General features: G+C 39.1%; 1 protein-coding gene across 1 annotated transcript; it reads left to right on the top strand.

Annotated features, from left to right (window-relative positions):
- Positions 1-1,322: 1,322 nt before the first annotated feature.
- On the top strand, positions 1,323-23,224 carry NAPEPLD (N-acyl phosphatidylethanolamine phospholipase D). The gene is made up of 4 exons (XM_023751105.1): positions 1,323-1,629; positions 12,833-13,479; positions 15,472-15,586; positions 20,196-23,224. The coding sequence occupies exons 1-4, from the start codon at positions 1,336-1,338 to the stop codon at positions 20,322-20,324; spliced, it is 1,185 nt and encodes a 394-aa protein (XP_023606873.1). The 5' UTR covers positions 1,323-1,335; the 3' UTR covers positions 20,325-23,224.
- Positions 23,225-23,358: the final 134 nt, after the last annotated feature.

The following is a 23,358-nucleotide window of genomic DNA, read 5'->3' on the forward strand; positions in this document are numbered from 1 at the left end:
AGGGCTAGAAAGGTTATTTGCCCAAGATATAAAACTCATTAGACTCTCTTAGCTCCTAGGATCTCCCACAAACAGAGAAGGCTGAGCAGCAGCGAGTGCTTTTGTCAGCTGTGGTTTCTTTTCTGAACCCTGATTATTCTCTAGACTGCAGACTACTTACTCCTCCTAACAGTTTGAAAAAAAAAAAAAGTTTGGTTCAGTGAATGTTTTCATCCTAGGGTTTGTTCTTTCCCTTTCTCTCCGGGATCATATTTCTATTTAAACACTACTGAAGTCATAAAAATAATATTTGGCTTTCCGTTATTGTGCTTATTTCCTTAGGATTATAGTGTATTAAGTGTATGCATTGTATTTAAACTAGAAAGAAAGCAAATATTTGTTTAGGAAATAGGAAAGAAATGAAATTCATGGCAGATGAGTGCATATTCTTAGTATAGTGTTCATCATTTTTGTGTTTGGAGCCCTGTATATGTAGTTCAAAATCAAGGATTTCAGTGCCTTGCGTTAAGCGGTGGTGGTGGCAGCAGTAATAACAAGGTCAGCAACAACCGTTGTCATCATGTGCATACATGTGTGTTACATTTGTTGTGTACACATTGCTAAGTATTTTACTTGTATTAGCTTTTCAGATCCTCTCAATAAACCCCACAAGCAGGAAGTCTTATTATCTCCATTTTATACACGAGAGATCAGGAAATTTACCTAGGCTACACACTGACTTTGCAGTTTTAAATCTGAGTTAATTCAAATTTGTATTGTTCACTCTTACTTTTTAAAAATGTCTCTGAATATGTTGTTTTTCTCCTTTCTTGTGATTTGGACTCATTGCACTTTTCAGGGGGCATGGAAACAGATGATCTTCAAATGAAAAATGACTAGGCCTCGTGGGTCTTATGTAAATCACTTGAATTACTGAGGTATCCTCAAGGAACTACGGTATTCCTTACTAGGTTATTAACAATAATATTTTTACAATTCAGGTATGAAAATATTACAGATTCATGAAGGTGCTTTAATTTATTCTACAAGATGTCATCGAAATGGAAAATTTCATGTTTAAATGCTGGCTGGTGGACTAGATTGTTTTGATTACTGCTGATAAGGACTTTAAAAGGTTTGGCAGGAATAGGTAAACATCTTTTCTATTTAGCATGCAGTAATACTGGATTCTAAACTTGCATTTTATAAGAAGAAAATTTGAGTTAATAGGGACATAATATTTTTATAAGTTTGAGGAAATTTTTATTGGCTAAGAAATACACTATATAATATGTTTTAATGCCTTTATAGTAAACTCAATATTTTTTCCTCCTCTTTTTTAGTTCTCCAAAGGACATGGATGAAAATGAGAGCAACCAGACCCTGATGACAAGCAGCCAATATCCTAAAGAAGTAGTAAGAAAACGCCAAAATTCTGCACGGAATTCTGGAGGAAGCACTTCTTCTAGGTTTTCCAGGAAAAGCTTCAAACTGGATTACAGACTAGAGGAAGATGTCACTAAATCAAGGAGAGGGAAGGATGGGCGATTTGTGAATCCTTGGCCAACATGGAAAAGTCTCTCTATCCCAAATATCCTCAGATGGCTGATAATGGAAAAAGATCACAGCAGCATTCCCAGTTCCAAAGAGGTAGCGTTTGGCCCTTTCGCGTGCTGTGTACTTACTCTCTCTATACACACACACATATATAACTTAACTTTGCTGTGAATTGTATTATGACACTCAGGTTAGTTAGTTGAGCCACTTTAATGTGATAAAGCAGAGGGCTAGGTTCTGGGGAGATAAAGTAAATAAGGTGCCCTCAAATTCATGGTGTAGCAGTAAGTACATATGTGAATAAGCAGCTTAGCACTGATCTAATGGCAACTAGAGGTAGGAGCAGAGTGCTTTAGAGGTACAAGAAGGGAAACAAGTAATTCTCACTGGTGGGGCAGGAAATGGCTTCACGGAGGAACTGATACTTGACACGGGCCTCGAGAGATAAAAAGTATTTTGGCAGTGGTTTTCTAGGTGGCATGGAGGTCACAAAGGTAAGAAAGTGCATGACATGTTCCAGAAAGGAATAACCTGACGTGTGTTTGGAATATGTCTTCTGAGCGTTAAGGCGTGGCCCAAGAGCACTTGGTTTTTCATCCTTGGATAAAGCTGCTAAAGCTATAAAAGAAATCTTCAGATAACCTTTTCAGATCTTTAAAAATTGGAAATAAATTATTGGCCTTTAAATATGCTGGTTTTATTTAGACTAAAACTAACATTTGGCATAAGGTTTATTAGCTGAATCAGATTATACTTTGGCCGGGGTGGGTGGCTCCCAATGACAGTAGCACCCTTTTTTCTCCTCTCTTAGATTCCTTTCCCTCTCTGGCCTATCTCCCCTGGCCACTCTTCCATCAACCTCAGGCTTATGAGGAGTTGAGAGATAGAGAACTTGACGTTGGGAGTGGGGGATGGGTTGAGAAGAGTGGGGGCCCTGAAGGCCTGATCTGCAGTGGGGAGAGGGAGGAGGGGCAGTGGGTGGATGGATGGGTGTGGTGGTGGTAAATATTTTATCTGGGTATGTGTGTCTACTTTTCTTTAAAGGATATGGGATAAAAAACTGACATTGTCATTTTGATGCTAAGTAATGTTCACAGTATTAATCCTAGTAGACAGAATTGATTAACGTGAATATCTTACCAGCACTTGTTTAGAATGAGTTAGGACATTAATAGATAAAACCTTGGTGTGTGTTTCAGCTTTGAGGATGAGAGGAACAGGAAAAATCTTTTTCTGGAGAACCCCATATGAAGAGAAATAAGCATGGAGTCGAGCTGTGAAGAGAAGGGTTAGGGCAGGAGGCCAAGATGGGTGGGCTGCATATTGGGGTAAATTCTTCCTGTTTTTTGAGCCACAGCTTGTAAACATACAGAGATAGCAGTGGTGTCTTTAGTTTGATTTCATTTCAAAGAGGAAGGGAGTGACCCCATGAAGACAGATGTATATCTCTGCAGTCTAATGATTTGGAAATACTCTGAGAGCTTGCCAGGCCAGTGGTCCTTAGCCTGTGTGTGTGTGTGTTAAGCTTTCCCGAACAATTTTGTTTTTGGAGAACAGTTGAAAGATATAAAATTAGGGATTAACAACAATACTGCTCATGTGTTCTCTGAAGCAATTAAGTTACTTTATAGCTTCGTGGTCAGTTCACCCATTGATTCGGGGTGAAGGAAAAGTCTGAAATCGCTCCTTAGGTTTTCCTTGCTGCTCCAAGCACGCCAATGCAGTGTCCTGGGCGGGGCTTTTCTTGTGGTCTCGGATGGCTGCCTCTTGGCACCTACCTCCACACACTGGCCTGTGATGACACGGTGATGACAGAGCTGCGGCCTTTTACCAGAGATGGCTTTGCACAGGGCTATTGGACCTTTGCCCATAATTCAAGGGAAGCTTTCTTCTCCCTTTTCGGTAAGATCATGTGAGAAAATGCCCAATCCCTGAACTATTCCCCGGAAAGGAGACAGGAGGAGGGAGGGCTAGCCTCTCCAGGTCTTCACAGGTCATTCATGATTTTCTCTGCCCACTAGCTCAGGTGTCCAGGCGCCCTCCCTTACAGTAATGAGAGTGAATAGTTTTTCTCTCATTAATTTCGCCATATTACATTATGAGAGTGTAAGCCAAGAAGATCTCACATTCTCTGATTGGTACGGAAATATCCTGGCTGTTGACCCCATAGAAAACAAATTTAAAGTTTCCTAACATTCTTAATCAGTCTCCTTGTCCGTCTCCACATGGTCCTCAGGGTTTCTTTGAATCTCGCTCTTGCTTTCAAGCACATCATCTCCACCAGAAAACACCTCTGTCATTTAGAAGTATTGCATCTACTTAGCCAAGCATGTGGCCGTATATATACTCTAGTGCTCTGGCTAGGACACCTGAGGCTCTTTTGGATACTGGCCCCTTTTGAAAATCTGATGAAAGCTGTGGATCCTCTTCTTACAGAAATATTCACATGCACATAATCACATTCCCTTTTACTATAAGTTTAGGGAGTTTCTGGACCCTTTCAAGGCAGTTCATTAACTCATTTACTCATTCATTCATTTAGTGAGCATTTATTGAGCAAGTGTTCAATTACTAAAGAAACCTCTAGGTGCGAGAGGTAGAGCAATGAACAAAGCAGAAACACACCCGTGGCTGCTTGGACCTGAGGTTCAGTGGACGAGAGAGACGGTAAACGAGTGAGTAAATTCTGTGGTATATTAAAAATGATTAGGTTCTGAGGATAATAAAGCAGAGAAGGAAGGGTGATGGAGGTGGGAGTTAAATTCTTTTTTTTAAATACATATTTTTATTGATTTCAGAGAGGAAGGGAGAGGGCTAGAGAGATAGAAACATCAGTGATGAGAGAGAATCATCGATTGGCTGCCTCCTGCACACCCCACACTGGGGATCGAGCCTGCATATACCCGAGACCTCCTGGTTCATAGGTCGATGCTCAACCACTGAGCCACGCTGGCCGGGTGAGAGTTACATTCTTTAATGAAGTGTAAGTTTTTGTCTGTTTATAAGTCAGAAGATTTTTTTTTTAAAGAAAATGTCAAAGTAGGTCTCAACCTGGACCACTTAAATATGCATCACGTAAAAGGAGAAAGAAGACACTTTTGCCCTATTCCAATTTATATTTTATTTCTTATCTCTTACCTATCTTTTGTTCCAGTAGAAGCGTAGAACCAGGTCAAATGCATGTTGACTTGTTATTTTCATAGATAACTAATTAATTCCATATTTTATCCCTTTAAATTGCTAAAATTATTAATTTTTACCAACTCCTAAATCTGATAGAGTCAGACATTTCTGGAAAAACAAAACAAAACCTATGAAGGTCCATGTAAAGAACACCTGTTTCAGATTATTAGGTCAGTTTAGAATTTAATCACATCTCTGGGAGTTGTTTTTGTTAGGCATTGGGAGGCTAGAGTTTAATAAAACACAACTTCAAATTATTGTTTTTATAGAAACAGACTCTTAGATGCAGAGAACAAACTGATGGTTGCCAGATGGAAGGAGTGTGTGGGGACTGGGTGAATAAGGTGAAGGGATTAAGGGGTACAGATTAGTAGTTACAAAATAGTCACGGGTTTGTAAAGTACAGCATGTAATCAGTCAGTAATATTGTATTATCTATGTATGGTACCAGGTGGGTGCTTGAATTTTCAGGGGGATATGTGCAGGGTTATAATTACTGTATATTATGCAATTCATATCATATTTACTTAGGTATATAAGTATGAAAGTGTTTTGGAAGAAATATTATAAAATAACTAATAGAACAGGTCTAAATATAATGAAAAAGGGTCACTAGCAGAGTTCCACAATTTAGTTGCAGTCTCAAAGAAAAGCATGTGTTTTTTTTTTTAACTTTGACGATCAGATCTATTTGGAGAAAGAAGACCCCACACTTCAAAAAATGGGATTCACATATCACGACATCTCCCAGGTATTAAGTCTACAGATTATAAATCATTTTCAAAGACAGTATTTTTGTACAAATTTTACATGTTGAATGGGACATAAATTTCTGTTTCTGTTGTTTTTTAAATCAAAGTATTTTATCAGAATCATTTTTTCTATGAAATCTGTATACATCTTTTTTATTTATTTAGTTTTTTTATTTGAAGTTTTACATGTGTCTCCTTTTGTTCCTGTTTTAATGACATTTCTGTCCTTGGACAGTTCCTGATACTTGCCTTTCCTGGGTCTTTAGAGCATTGTGCAGGACACAGGCGTGGCATTGTTCAGATGCTGTCACTGCTGTGCGGTGGCAGGTGGCTCCGTGCCTTGCCCGATTGTTATTGTCACCCGCAGTCAGGGAAGAAGAGACAGAGAATCTCAGAGAGGGAGGAGACAGGCACCTCCTGAGGTTCATGAGGGGAAGGAGGCTGTCCTTACCGGTTACTGCTATGGCAGTGAGCAGGGGACTGTCCGTGGGCGTGTGAGAGACACAGAACTGAGGCCGCACAGCAGGGCCGGCTGGAAAAGTGGGACACCAGGGTTGGATTGCGGAAACCAGACTCCAGCCCAAGGTTTATCCAGTGTGGGGCCTTGTTCCTATCACAGTCCTTCAAGGAGTTCCTTTTCTTATTTTGTCTATAAAGTTAGGATAAGACCGTGTAGGTCACTGCAATTGTTTTTTGTTCATCTGACACATGAAAGTACTTTGAAAATAGAATCTTTGGCTGTATGATATTGAAGAATAGGGTGCCCTTTGGAAAAATGAAGCATACCAATTATTTTCTATTTATCCGATAGTATGTGAACAGGTTGATTTTTAATTTTTATGAAGAGAATAAATACACGTATTCAGTTTTTACTGAAAGGCTTATTAGACAAGTACTAGTCTCCTACCCAGTCCCTGCTACTCCGTCACTATCCCCAGAGGCAACAACTGCCAACCCTTTCCTCTGGAGTTTGCCTTTAGATTTCTTTTAATTTTGTTGTGGTAAGAACACTTAACATGAGATCTAGCTTGAATTTTTAAGTGTCCATGTAGTTGACTACAGGTACAGTTTTGTGCAGTAGCTTCGTTTTGCTTAACTGAGACTTTGTGCCCATTGACAGCAGCCCCCACTTCCCTCTCCCTCCAGCCCTGGCAGCCATCACTCTGGCTCTGTGAATGTGACTATTTTTGATGCCTCCACTATGTGGAAATGTGCAGTGTTTTTCGTTCCGTGGTCCTTCATATTTTCTATTGTGCTTAATGCTCTCTCCTTCCCCATCTCTTTCCATGGTTATATTTGAACTTTCCCTTTACTGTTCATATTGTTGTGACTATGTTGCCCTGGCTGGTGTTGCTCAGTGGTTATAGCATTGGCCTGCACACTAAAGGGTCATGGGTTTGATTATAGCACTGGGCTATCATCTCCAGGCTCCCTGCCAGCTTCCATTCTAGTGTCTCCCTTCACCATCATCTTGGCTCCTTAGCCTCTTTGGTGTTGGCTGTTTCCTGCATCCCACTCATTCCTCTTTCTTGGATATATTCTCATTTTGGTGGGGTATATTCTGAGACAAAGGTACTTGGGAAGTCAATTTTTGATACCTTGCTTATCTGAAATGTCTTTACTCTTACTCTTTTTTTAAAATCCTCACCTGAGTATATGTTGCTTTAAAAAAAATGATTTGAGAGAGGAAGGGGGAGAGAGAGAGAGAGAGAGAGAGAGAGAGAGAGAGAGAGAGAGAGAGAGAGAAAGAAAGAGAAAGAGAAAGAGAGAAAAGCATCAATGTGAGAGAGAAACATTGGTTGGTTGCCTCCTATCTGTGCCCCAACAGGGGATTGAACCCACAACCTAGGTATGTGTCCTGATTGTGAATCTAACCCGAAACCTTTTGGTGTATGGGTCGATGCTCCAACCAACTGAGCCTCCTGGCCAGGGTTATTCTCACTCTAACTGATAGTGTGGGTATAGAAATTTAGTTTGGAAACAGTTTTCTCTCAGAATTTGAAAGCATTACCTCTGTGACCTTATTTTTAGTATTGCTATGGAGAAACCTTTATTTCTGTAGAAACTTGGGAAAGATAATTTCTTTGGCATCAGTGTTCTGAAATTTTACCATGATGTGTGGTTATTTATTCATCATGCTTGATGCCTGGTGGGCCCTTTAGGTGTAAAAGTCTGTTTCCTTAACTTCTAGGAAATTTTCTTGAAAATTTCTTTCTCTCCATCTTTCCATTCAAAATCAACTACTAATTATTATATGGATCTACTGGATCAATCCTCCGTAGTTTTCTTTTTATTTCTCCTGTATATCCTCTTTTTTTGTTGTTTTATATCTGACAGATTTCCTCAAATTTTTATTAACTTCATTTTAAAATACGTTCGTATTTAACAGATTTTCATCAAATGTATCTCACTCATGCACACAAACACATACTCTTAAAATAATATTATCAAGAATATGGATTTCATTGTTTTAAAGTTAATATCATTTATGCCATGGAAAGAATTATGGTTTAATGAAAAGAGAGGGTCTTGAGAGTTAGGAACACCTTGATTCCACTCTTGATTGGACACTTGTTATTTGACCTTTTTTTTAAAAAGAGTATATTTTATTGATTTTTTTTTTACAGAGAGGAAGGGAGAGGGATAGAGAGTTAGAAACATCAATGAGCTGCCTCCTGCACACCTCCTACTGGAGATGTGCCCAGAACCAAGGTACATGGCCTTGACTGGAATCGAACCTGGGACCTTTCAGTCTGCAGGCTGACGCTCTATCCACTGAGCCAAACCGGTTAGGGCTTGTTATTTGACCTTGCTGAGTTTCTTATGACTGGCCCCCACCCCTTGCCTTGGTCTTGTTATCTGTAAAATGCCAGTGACATCGGCTTCACATGGTTAGATGACATAATGCACCTAAAGCACCTGGCAAAGGTTAGTGGTTGAATGAATGCTAGGATTTTTCCCTTTCCCCAAGAAAAGTGAAATATTAACTGGTATACTGGTTAAATATGAGCCTAGGGATTTTCCCATTTGCAGCTTAAAAAAAGGAAGACTAGCAAGGAAAATCTCCATCCAGTAAAGAGAATGCCAAGTGAGTGCTTAGTTTTCTCAAATAAATAAGAATTTCCCAACCCCCATTCTGTGTGCTTTTTCAAAGTCTGATGATTAAGTAAAAAAAAAATTATTTTTCTTTTTGGAATCTAATTGAGACTATTTCTTTGAATCATATTTATGGAATAGTAGCTAGAGATCAACTTCTTTAAAATAAGCTGCTCATTTGTGATGGTCTTAGCATGGAGAAAGGAACATGAGAAAAGTGTGGTTGCTTAATTCAGATGTCAGTACTTTGACTTTTTTTTAAAAACAGCTTTGTTGAGATATAATTCACCTTCTACAAAATTGACCTGCTTAAAGTATACAGTCAGTGGTTTTCAGTACACTAAGAGCTGTGCAGCCGTTGCCACAATAATACACTTCCATTACCCTAAAAGGAAGCCCCATGTCCTTAGTCCCCACCCTCCAGTTCCCCTGCCCTCCTCCAGCCCCTGGAAATTGCTAGCCTGCTTTCTGTCTCTATGGATTTGCCTATTTCTGATATTTCGTAAAAATAAGGATCATATAATATATGGCCTTTGTGACAGTCCTTTCAGGACCTTACCTGTTAATACTTTGTTTGGAGAACAAGTCGAGGCTGCCAGAGGTGCTCGATTCAGGTTTTGTTTCCCTTCCAGAGTCAATGCATAATACCAGGTACTAAACCTGAAATGATTTTTAAGCTCAGGAAAAAGAAAATGCAACAGTTTTCAGGGATTTTTGTTACAGGTATTTTGATGTACTGTTTAAACATGATGTCACTTAAACATTTTTTATAGTTTTATTAATATAAGTTCCGAAGGGCAAAAATTAAGAAAAAATATATACTACAAGTTCCACATATTCAAAAAGTACAATTTGATGAGTTTTGACGATAAGTTTATACCCATGAAATGATCACCACAAACAAGATAATGAACATATTCGTCATTTCCAAAACTTCCTTGTGTCCTTATTCTCTCCCATCTGAGATAATATTTGGGAGTAGTATAATGGTAAGGGACAGTGTGTGTGGAAGCTAGCTGCTGGGTTACCTTGTATGAATATTGTGACTTCTCTAATTTTTTGTTTTCTCACCTGTGAAGTGGAGATACTTAATGTATCTACGTCCAGTATTGTGGTTGCTATGAAATTAAAAATTTTTATGAAGCAGTTAGTACAGTGTCTAGCACTTAGTAAGCACTCCATAAATGGTAGCTATTGTTAATGTGATTTTATTTTGTGTTATCCTAAATTACTTGATATACAGGATGGGGCAAGAGTACATTTATAGTTGTTCATATGAAAAATAATACAATAATAAATTAATAATACAACAATAAACTCTGTTTTGTGAACTAAAAACTGTAAACCTATTATTGCCTCACCCTGTATTAGATAAATCATCATCATTATTATGTGCCTAATATGAAGCCTAATATGAGTACATATGGTAGGTACTCAATTTATATTCCTTGATTCTCTTTTCTCCTTAATTCTTTTTTAAAAAATACATATATTTTATTGATTTTAGAGAGGAAGGGATAGGGAGAGAGAGATAGAAACATCAATGATGAGAGAGAATCATTGATCGGATGCTTCCTGCATGCCCCCTACTGGGGATCAAGTCCGAAATCTGAGCCCATGCCCTGGACTGGAATCAAACCTGGGACCCTTCAGTCTGCAGGCTGATGCTTTATCCACTGAGCCAAACCGGCTAGGGCTCTCCTTAATTCTTGATAAGTACACTATATGGCACTTATTATTATTCACTAACCCTGATTACTAACTTTGAGAACTGATTTGAAAAATTTACATTCATTCTTTCACTCATCCAACTAATTTTATGAATACATGTTGTATTTCATCACTGAATCAGGCACTGTGAGTGATTCTGAGTTGAATAAGACATAAGATACATCCTGTATACATTTAACCAGGGCATAAGACAGAATATTCATAGCTGATGCATGAGCTAAGTGACATGAAGTTGAGAGGCAGGAGTGCTTGCTTCCAGCAGTGGACACCCGGGGATGGTCTCGTGAAGGCTGTGCAATTTGATTAAGGACTCGGGGGCACGGAAGGGAAGACGTTCAACCTGAGAAATGGGATCAATATTGTGCAGGGCTCTCCAGCTCAGTCTGGGAACAGAGAGCGGCCTCGGTGTAGTTGGAACACAGCAGTGTAGAGGTGAATGAAATAGCTGGTGAAGGGGTTGGGGGAGTCCAAAGAGGCTTGCTGGGTAGGAGGTGAGACGTGTGCTGGCAAGCAGTAGAGAGCCAGTGAAGGTGTTTTTCAGCAGGGGAGAGAGTTATACCACAAGTAGATAGCTTTTGAGGTGGCTGTTTATGGATTCAGTTGATAGGCAGACAGTTAAGCAATTAGGACTTTTAAGTGTTAGGATGTTACTTAGGTCGGTTAGTAACTATGAGAGAGGAAACAGGCACATTGTAAGAGATCGGTAGGGTTGGTGCCTGACTGGTTGTCAGGGGTGGGGCTTTCTTCTTTTGGAAATCTTTAGAGTGCTTACAGTGTGCCAGCCACCGCAAGCCAGTCCCCACAGCCATGAAGTGCAGGTATAATTGTTAAACCCCTTTTACTGATGAGGAAACCAAGACTCAGGGTGGCTGAGAGAAGTGTTTGTTGTCCTCCAGCTGTGCTGCTCCTCTTCTGTCCAGGTCCTTTTCCCAGTCAGACCTTCTCAGTGACTTCTCACTTTGCCCTCACCAGCTTCTTCTCCACCTGCCCTCTCGTCTCTGCTCATTGCTGTCTCCTTTGTTCAGGTCTTCGTCACTCATGGCAGCTATTGTGACACAATCCAAGGTCATCATTTTCACTCTGACAGTGTTTTCTCGAAACAGAAATTGGGTCATGTCTTTTTGTATTTTTAAGATGCTTTCTCATTGTCTCTGGGTGGAGTGTGGCATTCAGGGCTCTTACTGTATTCTGATCCTTTATAGATGTAGTTTGTCCCCTCACCCCAAAACGCCAGCTTCTGTTTGGCTCTGCCTTTGCTTAGGCACTTTCTCACCCTGAAACGCCCTTCCTCCTTTTCTCTGCATCATGAACTTCTCATCATTCTTCAGGAGCTCACGCAGGTTATGGTGTCTGTCATACCTGTGGCAACAGGGCTCTTCGTTCCTTCCTATCAGGCTGTATAGCATGTCTTGTAGTTACTTATCCAGTGTCATACCCTTTTCAGAATGGATTTGCAGCAGCTTATAAAAATACATGTTGCAGTAAAAAGCAGATGGATGAACATATAAGAGCAAATGGACTATGAGGATAGGAAAATAAAGTCAAGAATAAAGTTAGGATAGAAATATGTTCCACCATGGCCCGCACGATGCTGGAGGCAGCTTCAGCGTCTACTCTGAGTTTCCTCATCAGGGTGAAAAGGGAAGCTCGGACTCAGAGTTTTCCCGGTGACAGTCCAGTGCGGAAAGCCAGTTGCTCCAGAGAAGAGCTCTTCTTACTGAGAACTGATAGATGTTTCTGGGGTGAGTGGAAGGTAGGGGTGAAGTTGTTACATGAGGCCCTAAAACACAGCTGCTTCTTGATTGAGCTCAATCCAAGGACAATATGTAGAATAACCAAGGGATTAACATATCGTATTCGTTGTAGTTATTGTTTTACATTTGCTTAGCCCCCCCACCTCTCTCCCCCACCCCCCAAATGATTAACTTCGCTCAGGCAGGAACCATGTTTTGCTTTGGTTTGATCAATGATAGAAAACGTTAAGAGAAAGAATGAGGAGAACGGTCTATGATTGAGATCCGCCCAGGAATCATCATCATGCTCTGATTTGAATTCTTCTCAAAAAGTCAGATTCATGTCTGAGATCCAAGATCTGTAAATAAATGGCTGTGAGTTTTCTTTACTGTTTTAGGGACTGACCTGTGTCCGAGGCGGTTTTCAAGCAGTAAATGCGCGAGCCACCTGAAATGGCAGAAGTGACTGCAGCTGGGCTCGTCTGCCACTAGTACTTAGTAAGAGAGCCTTGGAAACATTCAGTACATTCAGCAGTGCTCAGTTTTAAATTCAATTTTTCCTTTGTTTACTGCATTTGGGGTTAAGAGTGTCTTACATTACTATATTATCACGATTAGTGTGGCAGATTCAGAAAGAAGCATGCCTTTTCAAGAGCAAAGCAAAAACAGCAAATTTATTGAATGACTTCAGTTCTCCCCAAATAGCTCTTCTTTCTATTATTTATGTCAAACATGTCCTGTGATGACATAAGACCTTTTAACTTTTGTCTAAGGGCTGCTTTCCTTTTTTTGTACACTTAGGAACTTGATAAAGAACTCCCTGTGCTTAAGCCATATTTTATCAATGACCCTGAAGCAGCTGGAGTGAGCGAAGCTGGCCTAAGAGTCACGTGGCTGGGACATGCCTCGGTAATGGTGGAAATGGACGAGCTCATCTTTCTCACAGACCCCATGTTTAGCGCTCGTGCTTCACCGTCGCAGTACATGGGTCCGAAGCGTTTTCGGCAGGCGCCGTGCTCTGTCAGCGAGCTCCCCGCCATAGACGCGGTCCTCATCAGTCACAGCCACTACGACCACCTGGACTACAGTTCTGTCATCTCTTTGAACGAGCGATTTGGTAATGACCTGAGGTGGTTTGTGCCGTTGGGTCTCCTCGACTGGATGCAGAAATGTGGCTGTGAGAACGTGATCGAGCTGGACTGGTGGGAGGAGAACTGTGTCCCCGGACATGACAAGGTCACCTTTGTCTTGACGCCTTCCCAGCACTGGTGTAAAAGGACTCTATGGGATGACAACAAGGCTCTGTGGGGCAGCTGGTCTGTGTTGGGCCCTTGGAATCGGTTTTTTTTCGCAGGAGACACTGGTTATTGCCCTGTTTTTGAAGAGATAGGAAGAAGGTTTGGACCTTTTGACCTTGCAGCTCTTCCCATTGGAGCATATGCACCAAGGTACGTGTGCTTCCAAAAAACAACATTCCCGCTATTGTTTATACCAGAATAAGCTAACTGAACTTCAAAGTAAAGTAGCCATGATTTTGTGATACCACATAATTTGTGATTTTACTGGTGGACTTTGCTATACATTGGTTGGGGGTTAGTGGGTCAGATTCAATTAAAAATTTTAAATAATCAAAGTTATATTAGTTAAATAATTATTCAAAGCCAGAAATTATATTACCAACAAAAACATTTCTGTGCCTAACCCAGAAGTTCAGGCACCATTTTGACGGAAGTTAAACCGATCAGCCAGTGTCAGACCTAACGCTTGTTCTCTCTTTCGCTTGGAGGATGCTCTCCTCTGTCACCACTCCTTGCTGCATGCCTGGAACGCACCCCCGTTCCAAAGCGTTTGGAGCTCTCCTGTGTGTGCCCGAGGAAACCCAGGAACGGCCCATAGCATTGCTCACTTGTGTTGGTCTTATTTCAGTCAGCACTGAATTCAGTCTGGTAATGACATTGTTGCATTACTCACCCCTTGCCTTCCAACCGACATACTCATCACCTGTCTCTGGAGTGGATAAAGGTCACACGAACTTTTGAGAACTAGGAGACCCACTGCCTGTGTTTTCCTGAATCCTGTCTATTTAAGGAAAAGAGAAGTTATTTCAGATAATTCAGTTAGATTGCAGTCAACTCTGGTTGATATGCACAAGTTAAGAGAAAATAAAAACTAACAGTAACAAAGTCAACACTAACACATAGTGCATTGAGCAAACCTGATCATTGGTTTCCATCTGATTTTGTTTTATTTATTTAATTAACTTTCTAAGTTCACTAAAGCTGTCTTTATTAATGCTTATTTCTCCCATTTATGTGTCTTTCTAGTTTATTTAAGTGGCTAGATATTTTTACCTATTTACCAGGTAAAGCACCAGCAACTGTTTTCACCTCGCCCTGCATCCTGAGAGTTAGGAGCTGTGGCAGCACAGTGCCTGTCTCCTCTGCCGCTGAGAACAGTGTCTTTGTTTCTAGGCTCCCAAAGGGCTCGGCAGCTCCTACAGTAAAAAACAATCTTCTGGCTGTAAGAGATGGATGAGCTGCTCCATGATGTGTTCTGTGAAGTGTAGAAGCACCTGTGCTAGTCCCTACCCATCGGTCTTGACTGCAGCCGTAGTGGGCAGTAGCAGCCCCGGGATATACATAATGTGAAGACAGTGTTGCTTTTCCTCTTCTAAACTAATGGCTGGGAAAGCAAAGGATTTGCCTGTAGACTGTACACTTCCCTTTTTATTGGAAATAATAATTATTTCTCCTGAAAGTGTACCCTGCTCTTTCCAAGGCGTTAGGCAGCCTTTCAGTGTTTCTACGCTCTAATTATCCCCCTCGTGAGCCCTGTCTTCTTGTCCAACCAAAACACCTCACTGTTCAGTTGTATGCTGTTTAAATAATATCCTTAGGTAGTAATTGGGGTTTTCTTGCTCCTGATCTTTAAATATTACACATGAATTTTTGTTGGCTTTTCAATTTAGCAAGTTTTTTTTCTTTAATCATTTTTATTTTATTATTATTTAAATCTTTATTGTTGAAAGTATTATGTGTGTCCCCTTTTTAAAAATTTGTTTCAGCAAGTTTTTCATGTTCTTTTGCAAGTAGACTTTTATTTTCTAATTCTTTCCCATTGTTTTGATTCACACCAGGATTGCAAACTATCTACTTTTTAAAGTAACAGTAAGACATTTTCAGAATAAATCATCAATAAAATCAAAATACACATAGCACAAAATCTTACTATTCAAAGGAGAGTTTTGCTTGAGACTTATCTATTGTATAGCAGTTTGTACATGAAATATTTTTGCTTAAGTTTTTACGAAGAAAAGTAGACTTAAAGGAGATGGTTTTGCCTGTGATTTTTTTCCTGTGCAGAATCTTAAAGGTTGATTAGATGAAGCAGTCATTATATATTTCAAAGGCTTGAATTAATAAATTGCTGTGTTTCATCAGGTGGTTTATGAAATACCAGCATGTGGACCCAGAAGAAGCTGTAAGGATTCACATTGATGTTCAAGCAAAGAAATCTGTGGCCATTCACTGGGGAACTTTTGCCTTAGCAAATGAGGTCAGTCTGTGATAAAAATAACTGGTGTGTTTGATCTATGATAAGATTCAGGCATTACCACTCCCTTTGGTGTGTTCAGAGATCAACTGGAATCAGAACCTGAGTGATTCATAGTCATCACATGAAGTGCTAAATCATGAGTTAGTATAACAGTATTTATATAGTGAAAAAACCCTCACTGCATGCTGTTCTTTTGACTTATTTCTGTAATGAAGCGTGTGTTTATATAACAAAAAATGAGTGTAGTCTTGGGAAACAGAAAAATGAACCACCATGTCTTCTCTCTTGGGGAGCCTTTCGTTCTAGCAGAACATGTAAGACATGTACATAATAACTCTAAAACAGATGTCAAAGGGGTAAGTGGCCTCAGAATCAGGGATAGTTGCTGATTGGAGGGATCAGGGAGAGCTTCATGGAAGAGGTCACATTTGAACTTGGCCATGAGAAGGCATTTCAAGAGGAAAGGGCAGAGTGTACGATCGGAAGCAGCACCTGGGGTAGTGAGGGATTCTGTTCAGCCAGAGTATGGATGTCATATGGAGGAAGTAAGGCTGGACAACTTAGAACTTTTTAGAAATGTTATTCATCCAGTAAACATCGATTCAGTGTCTGCTAGGTGCCAGGTGTTGAGAGAAATGGTACTTTTACTCAGACTTATAGAACTGATTTTTTAAAATTAAAATTGATTTCAGAGAGGAAGAGAGAGTGAGAGTGAGATAGAAACATTAGTGATGAGAGAGAATCATCCATTACATGCCCTACACTGGGGATCGAGTCTGAAACCTGGGCATGTGCCTTGATGGGGAATCGAACCGTGACCTCCTGGCTCATAGGTAGGTGCTCAACCACTGAGCCATGCAGGCTGGGTGAAGAACTGATTTTTTGCTTAAGGTAGCAGAACCCTACAACTTTGCTACTAGCCAGTTCTGGGATCAAGCAGGAGGATAGAAGAAAGCTTTCTCGTCTTTCCTGGATCCAGGACCTGCCCTCAGCAAAATTTAGAAATGGCTGGTTGGCTTCTACTTTGCTTTATGTGGCATCTTCCGCATCCAGGGCAGGAACCGTTTTCATGCTGTGTCAAGCACTCCCTTTCGTCCTGTTTTTGGCCTGCCCTTTCCCTAGATTACAGCTTGTTCCAAAATTACCTAATACACTGCCTGCCCACTGCCTATTCTCCCCACTCAAGATTCCCACATTGTGATGCAACAATCCTGAGCCACAGTTGGGAGATGGAATGGAGTGAAGGACCACAGGGATGGGGAGGATGAATGAGAATGTGTCTTTGTACTTGAAGAAGGGGGAAGTTTGATATTGGTTTCTATTGGTACACCACTATATTTGGTGGCATTTCTTATTCCATATGTGTGTTCCATATAGAGATATATGCATATATATGCTCCACATGCAATATATACCAGTGACTTAGAATTATTTTATTAAACCTGTGCAGAGAGGAATCTAGGATGACACCTAGATTTTTAACTTCAGTGATTGTTGTGCTCTTTACTGAGAAGATAGAAAACCCGTCTTCACGAGTTGTATTATTCAGCCTTCAAGAATTATTTGTTAAAAATCTAACCTCCATCTTTCTTTCTTAATGAAGCATGTAAGAAAAACTCACTTAGCAATTTGTTCACATTTTGACATTCGTTGCATAAACCTGACAACCATGAGTTTGTTATAAAATAGATGGCATTTTCAGGGAGGATGTTTTGCCTGATTTGTAAACACTTTAAAACAATTTGCATGAAAGTAGATATATTAGCTGTTTACTATAATATAAGCAGGTTAAGGACAGTCTTAACTCAGCAACACTTTGAAATTATACATATAACATTTAATTTATCTAGGAAATGAATGAATTTTCTAGATGACGTATTTAAGCACTAAAACTTAAAACAACTCAGTTCTGGGGGAAACATATTTCAAGCATTACAAAACATATGTTAACTTTTTAAATGACCAGTGACTTTATATTCTATTGGGATAGATCATAAAACATAACCCTTAAAAGGGTATGTATGAGTTGTTGTGGGCTGGTTCCTGACCCTTACTGGCTTGAAGCTGGGAGCTTCTGCTTCCACCACTTACTCTAATTCTCCTCGAATGGACTGTCTTGCTCTATACAGTGTTTGGCCCCAGGGCCATGGGTATTTTTCTCTCTTGCGGGACTGAAGTGCTCCCACTGAGACAGCTTCCAGTCACTCATAAGCTCAGTTAGGCCCTTCTTCTGGGCCTATCTTCTAGATCAGGAGTGGGGAACATCCGGCCCTAGGGCCGTATTGAAATCATTTGGTCTGGACCTGCCAAGGCATTAGGAGCAAGTTAATTAAATGTTTGACCAAATAGAGCAGGCTAATTTTTAAGTTGATAATTTTGTATGGCCCATGAATGATGTCATAAATATCCAAATGGCCCTTGGCAGAAAAGAGGTTCCCCACCCCCTCTTCTAGATGGTTTCAAACAGCCAAGAATTGACCTATGAAGAAACACAGATATTTTAGCATCAAAATCCATACCAAGTTACAGCTTATAACCAAAGTTATAGCTTAGCAAAGAAATTAGTGTAGGGTGATTGTGTAATTATATTGTTGGCTAAGACTTATAGGGAAAAGAATGGAACAAAACAAGGTTTTAAAAAAATGTTTTTATTGATTTGAGAGAGAGAGGAAGGGAGAGGGATAGAGAAATAGAAACATCGATGAGAGAGAAACATTAATCAGCTGCCTCCTCCATGTCTCCTATCGGGGATTGAGCCCAAAACCTAGGCATGTGCCCTGATTGGGAATTGAACCCGTGGTCTCTCAGTTTATGGGATGATGCCCAACTAACCGAGTCACACCAGCCAGGGCCAAACCTGTGCATTTTGACAGAAAACTTTCCTCATTTTTCTAGTACATCACCAGCTGTCCCTTCTTAGTCTCTGCTGCCAGTTCCTCACTTATGCTTCCTCTCAACAGTGAGTACCTTAGGACTCAGCCCAGGGACTTCGTCTCTAGCTGGTTACTCCTGTGGGGATTTCGTCAGTCTCATGGCTTTAAATACCACTTATCGACTGTCCCTCTGTAGCTCAGGTTTTTCCCATAATCCACATTTATATTTCCAACTGCTTTCTTAACAATGGTACCAAAATCTAAGTCCAAAGCCAAACTTTCTGAGCTTCCCTCAAATTTATTTCTCATACATCTCAGTAAATGGCAAATCCTCCTTCCAGTTGCTCAGGCCAAAACCTTGACTTCTTTTGCTCTCATATCTTCCCTCCATCCAGTTTTCCCCCACATGCAATCAGCTCACCCTTCCAATTATATTAGGACTTTGACCATTTCTCATCGCTTCCCTGCTACATGCTGCCCTTACAGTCTGTTCCCAGCACTGCAGAGGACAGTGACCTTTACACCTTGAATCAGATCATGACACTCCTCTACTGAGTAGCTTCCCATCCTACTCAGTCAGAGCCACAGCCCTCACAATCGCCTGCAAAGCCCTGTGCATTCTGTCCCAGCAGGTCTTTGTTCAAATATCACCTTCTCAGAGAGAACTTCTTGGACTGCTGCATTTAAAATGAAACCTCCACATCCCACACTTGCCCACATTTTGTCCCCAGAATATATCAACCACTCAGATCAGATACTGTTTTCTTACTTATTCATTTCTTATCTGTCTCTGTATTAGATTGCAAGCTCCATGGTTCTGCTTGGTTCCTTGGTCTGACTACTGTACGGTGCTCAAAGGATGCTGGTTGTGTGAAGGGTGGAGGCAGACCGCCCCCTGGTGATGAGACACTGTTTGATTTTTTTCCACATTTTACAAGCTTTTAAAATTGAAATTGGGGGAAATCCATTTGAAATAAAGGGGAAAAGTAGCAATTATACAATGTAAAGATTTAGACCAAAAGAGAAAAACTGGTGAGGTGATTTTTTAAAAATATCTTTTTTTAAACATATTTTTAATTGTTAATATCTTTTAAATCAGTAGTTAGAATAACACATATCCAAGTGGTTTCAGTTTATTTGGAAAACATTTGATAGGTTAATAAGCTGTCTTCACTTTTTTTTTTTAGATTGAAAAGGGGAACACACAAAGGGACATTCCACCTGTCATATTTCTGTCCCTCTTTTGCTCTGTACACTACAGTATCAATATGTGGCTAGGGATTTGAGGATAACAACCCTTCTTCAGCCAAAAAGGTTTCTCTAGCATTTGCTTACACACACAACACTCCTGCAATGTAAGTTTCTATATTAAAAAATATTGGTAATATTTAATTCTCTAATATTATCTTAGGCATTGATTCCGTTTAGATTGAAATTTCATGTAGTGAAATAGTGACCAGATTTCATGCAATTTAATGTTGTTCAATCTAAGTTGGAACCAAATTTGACACACATGGTGTTTGGATAGATTGGTAAGTATGACGTTTCTATCGACTTAACATTAATGACTCTTGTATTAGAAAATGTGATTAACTCATTTGCTAATGCTTCAGTGAAAAGGGCATTATTTTAAGTAGACATGTTAGTCATTTTGGTTTGAATTCTTATTTGAAATATCCCCAAATACATGTATGGTTAACCTTTCTCCCCTTTTTCCTCTCTCTGCCCTTTGCCAGCATTACTTAGAGCCTCCAGTGAAACTGAATGAGGCTCTAGAAAGGTATGGACTTAAGAATGAAGACTTTTTTGTCTTGAAGCATGGAGAATCAAGATACGTACATACCAGTGATGAAAGCTTTGAATAAATACGAGCACAGGAGCTTTTAATGAAATAAATTTGATATAAATTTGAAAGTACGTGATTATGATTTTTTACATTAGGAAACTTCCTTTACATTTGCAAGTTTCTGTTTTATGTTTTATGTAGTAACTTTACTAATACGATTGCCAGTTCACATAAAGAGTTCAGGTATAGGTTAAGTAATGAATTGGCTAAAACTGATTTTAAAGACTCATTTCTGTTCTTTTCTTAAGGGCCTTCTGCAAGGTTAGTCAAGGCTGTGTACATAAGTAGATATTTTTCAGAGGACTGCTCACATAAATGTATTTCTTACATTCACACTAGAGTAATGATAAAATTGACTCTCACATGCTTATAGCACTTCTTACTCTGAGTAGCTTACATGCCAAATATTAAGTGATATATTTTTTAAGCATAAAAACATAGAAGAGGTTAGGCTAAGTTACATTTGTAAAGACATTTTTTTAAAAAGAAAGGAACAGTATATTTCTATTGCATGCCTACAATCCCTAAATCAAAAGCCCCGACAGAATAAGGGAGTGTGGTTATGAGAATGTGATTTATGAGATTTTCTATTTTTAATCTAAATGTCAGACGCTAAGCACAAATATAGCTGCAAGGAAATATTTTACAAACCTAAATGCAGATCTTAAGTGTTAATATACCATGCACTTTGACTTAAATTTTATTCTCTCTGTACACTCATATTTTTCTGGTTTCTTAGCTCTAACTCAATATATTAATAAGATTTATATTTTATGTTTGACATTATTCAGATATCATATTTTATATTAAATGATTCCCTCAGCATGATTCTACTTTTAGTAAGCCAGTGCAGAATACTAATATATATATATATAGAGAGAGAGAGGAATCAGCTGACCTGAGGCTCAGTCCTAAGGGCTCTGAAGTCACTTGATTACTCTGAACCATCTTAAGTGAAGAGAGCTGATTAGATACATTTGGAGGTCCATTCTGTCTCATTCATAGTCTCAGTGAAATGAACTTTATTCATAACAAATAATCAAAGTAGGTTTTTTACACCAAATGCTACGCAGGTGGTGCCGTAGCACATATATATGCATGCTACAGTTAGCCACTTAATTTCACCAAGGAGTTTTCTGTTACTGAAACAAGTCACCTATGCTCACGGTGCCTCAGTTTCCTCATGTGTAACAAGAGGAGAATTTTGAGCTACCTCCAAAAACTATGAATAATTGATTTTTTTTAAATGCACTTTGAAAATATAAGGGAGAAAATGATTTTTTAGGATACCCTTACCTAATACATATAGGTAGAATTGGAAGCTGAAAATAGGTTAATTTTTTTGATAATGTATTGTTCCTGCTACAGATTTCAGTATATATATCAGGACACTAAACACTGAGGACTGGCAACTTTATCTCATTCATTTTGTAAAATTTGGAAAGCCAAAACCAAATCTAAATGATCTTAATCAAATTTTAGCATTTTTACCTACAAAGATGCAAATTGGTCAAAAGGAAATGTGTATATAATGTTTGTGTATATACTGTATGTGATTTGGGGGCACTAAAGCACAAACAATTTCCCCATAAAATGGACCTTCAGGAAAAAAACTGAATAAGCATAAACTTTTTTCACTTCAAAGGAGCATTTAGCAAGCAGCTTCAAATCAGGATGTTAGGTTTGTGGTGGATTAGTTTTGAGTGTGTTGCCCTAATACTAGCCAATGTTTTTGTGATCACCTTCCTTGCTGTTTCACGCTGAATGGAAAATTCATCTCTTACCTCTGCTCTACGAAACAAGCTAAAGTACCTCTTGATTTCTTCTCTGTCGAATGCCTTAACATTATTTTTGTATTCACATGTACCAACTGATGGTCTCTAAGCACCTTAAATTATGTGCTGGTTCCATTTAATTGGGCCTGCCTCAGATTTCTAGGCTGCCTCACAAGTTTTAATTACCATTCACATTCTTTCTACTTTGATGTTTTATTACTAAGAAGTACATTAAGCTTCATCTCTCCTTATAGAATCTCGAGTTATTCCCATTTTATTTTTTACTTATGTCTACATTTTGAAGGGTTTATCTGCAAAATGAAAAAGAAAATTGAAAAAGACAAATACATTCTCTTCCCTTCATTCAGTCTAATGTACTTCATAATACCTTTTAATCTCCTTCAAGTCAATTTCACTTTCCTCTTTGATTAGCTGGCATCATTACCAATGTGAGACATTACTGAAGTTTCCCTTTTTCCTGTGGGAACTGAGGAACACTGACATTCCTCATTGCCCAAGAGATGGAACCACCAATTAGGAGAAGTCGCACCTAATAAAAGCCAAGGTGTGCCACGATCTACAGAGATAAAGATCTGCTTGTGCATTTTCATTATGTAATTCTTTCTGGGTAGTTAAAAGGACTCCCCCTCTTTCTCCAGCATTTTGACATTTCAGGGTCAATGCTCTGATTTCCAGGATATGTGATTTTTTATTTAAACTAATAGAAGAAAAGAGGCAGTTTTAGAATTCAATGCTGCTAAAGCACATTGAAACCAAAGCCCAGTTTTTAATGTGTGCATTTTGAATATATATTTTCGGTAAATAAGGAGGCAGATTAAAAAATTATTATAAAGAAATGTATCTTTCAGGGAATTAATACTTATGTTTGCATCACTGATAAAGAAAAGTATTATTCTTAGTCATCATATGTACATTACTAATGTAGCCACTTAGGAATTTACATGTTTTCATCTCAATATTGAATCCTTTTTCTACTGTAAAAATATTTCTTTCAAGTTTGAGTTCTGTATCAGGATAACTATGAAAACACATCTTTCTGTTTGAGGATTTTGACTTCCTGTGGAAATCCATGTATTTACCAATGGAATTTAATGTCTATTAAAGCTTTGCCTTAAATACTTGAGTAGGAAAGCTTCTGCTTGCATTTTTATTTACTTAATACTAAGCATGGTGGTGATGAACTTGAATATTATAAAACCTGGCTGAATTTCAGTATATCAATGAATTGTTATAGTAGCTTATGGAGCAAAAATATTA

Source organism: Myotis lucifugus, unplaced genomic scaffold, assembly GCF_000147115.1.
Source record: "Myotis lucifugus unplaced genomic scaffold, Myoluc2.0 scaffold_18, whole genome shotgun sequence".
In the NCBI taxonomy this organism is placed as follows: domain Eukaryota; kingdom Metazoa; phylum Chordata; class Mammalia; order Chiroptera; family Vespertilionidae; genus Myotis; species Myotis lucifugus.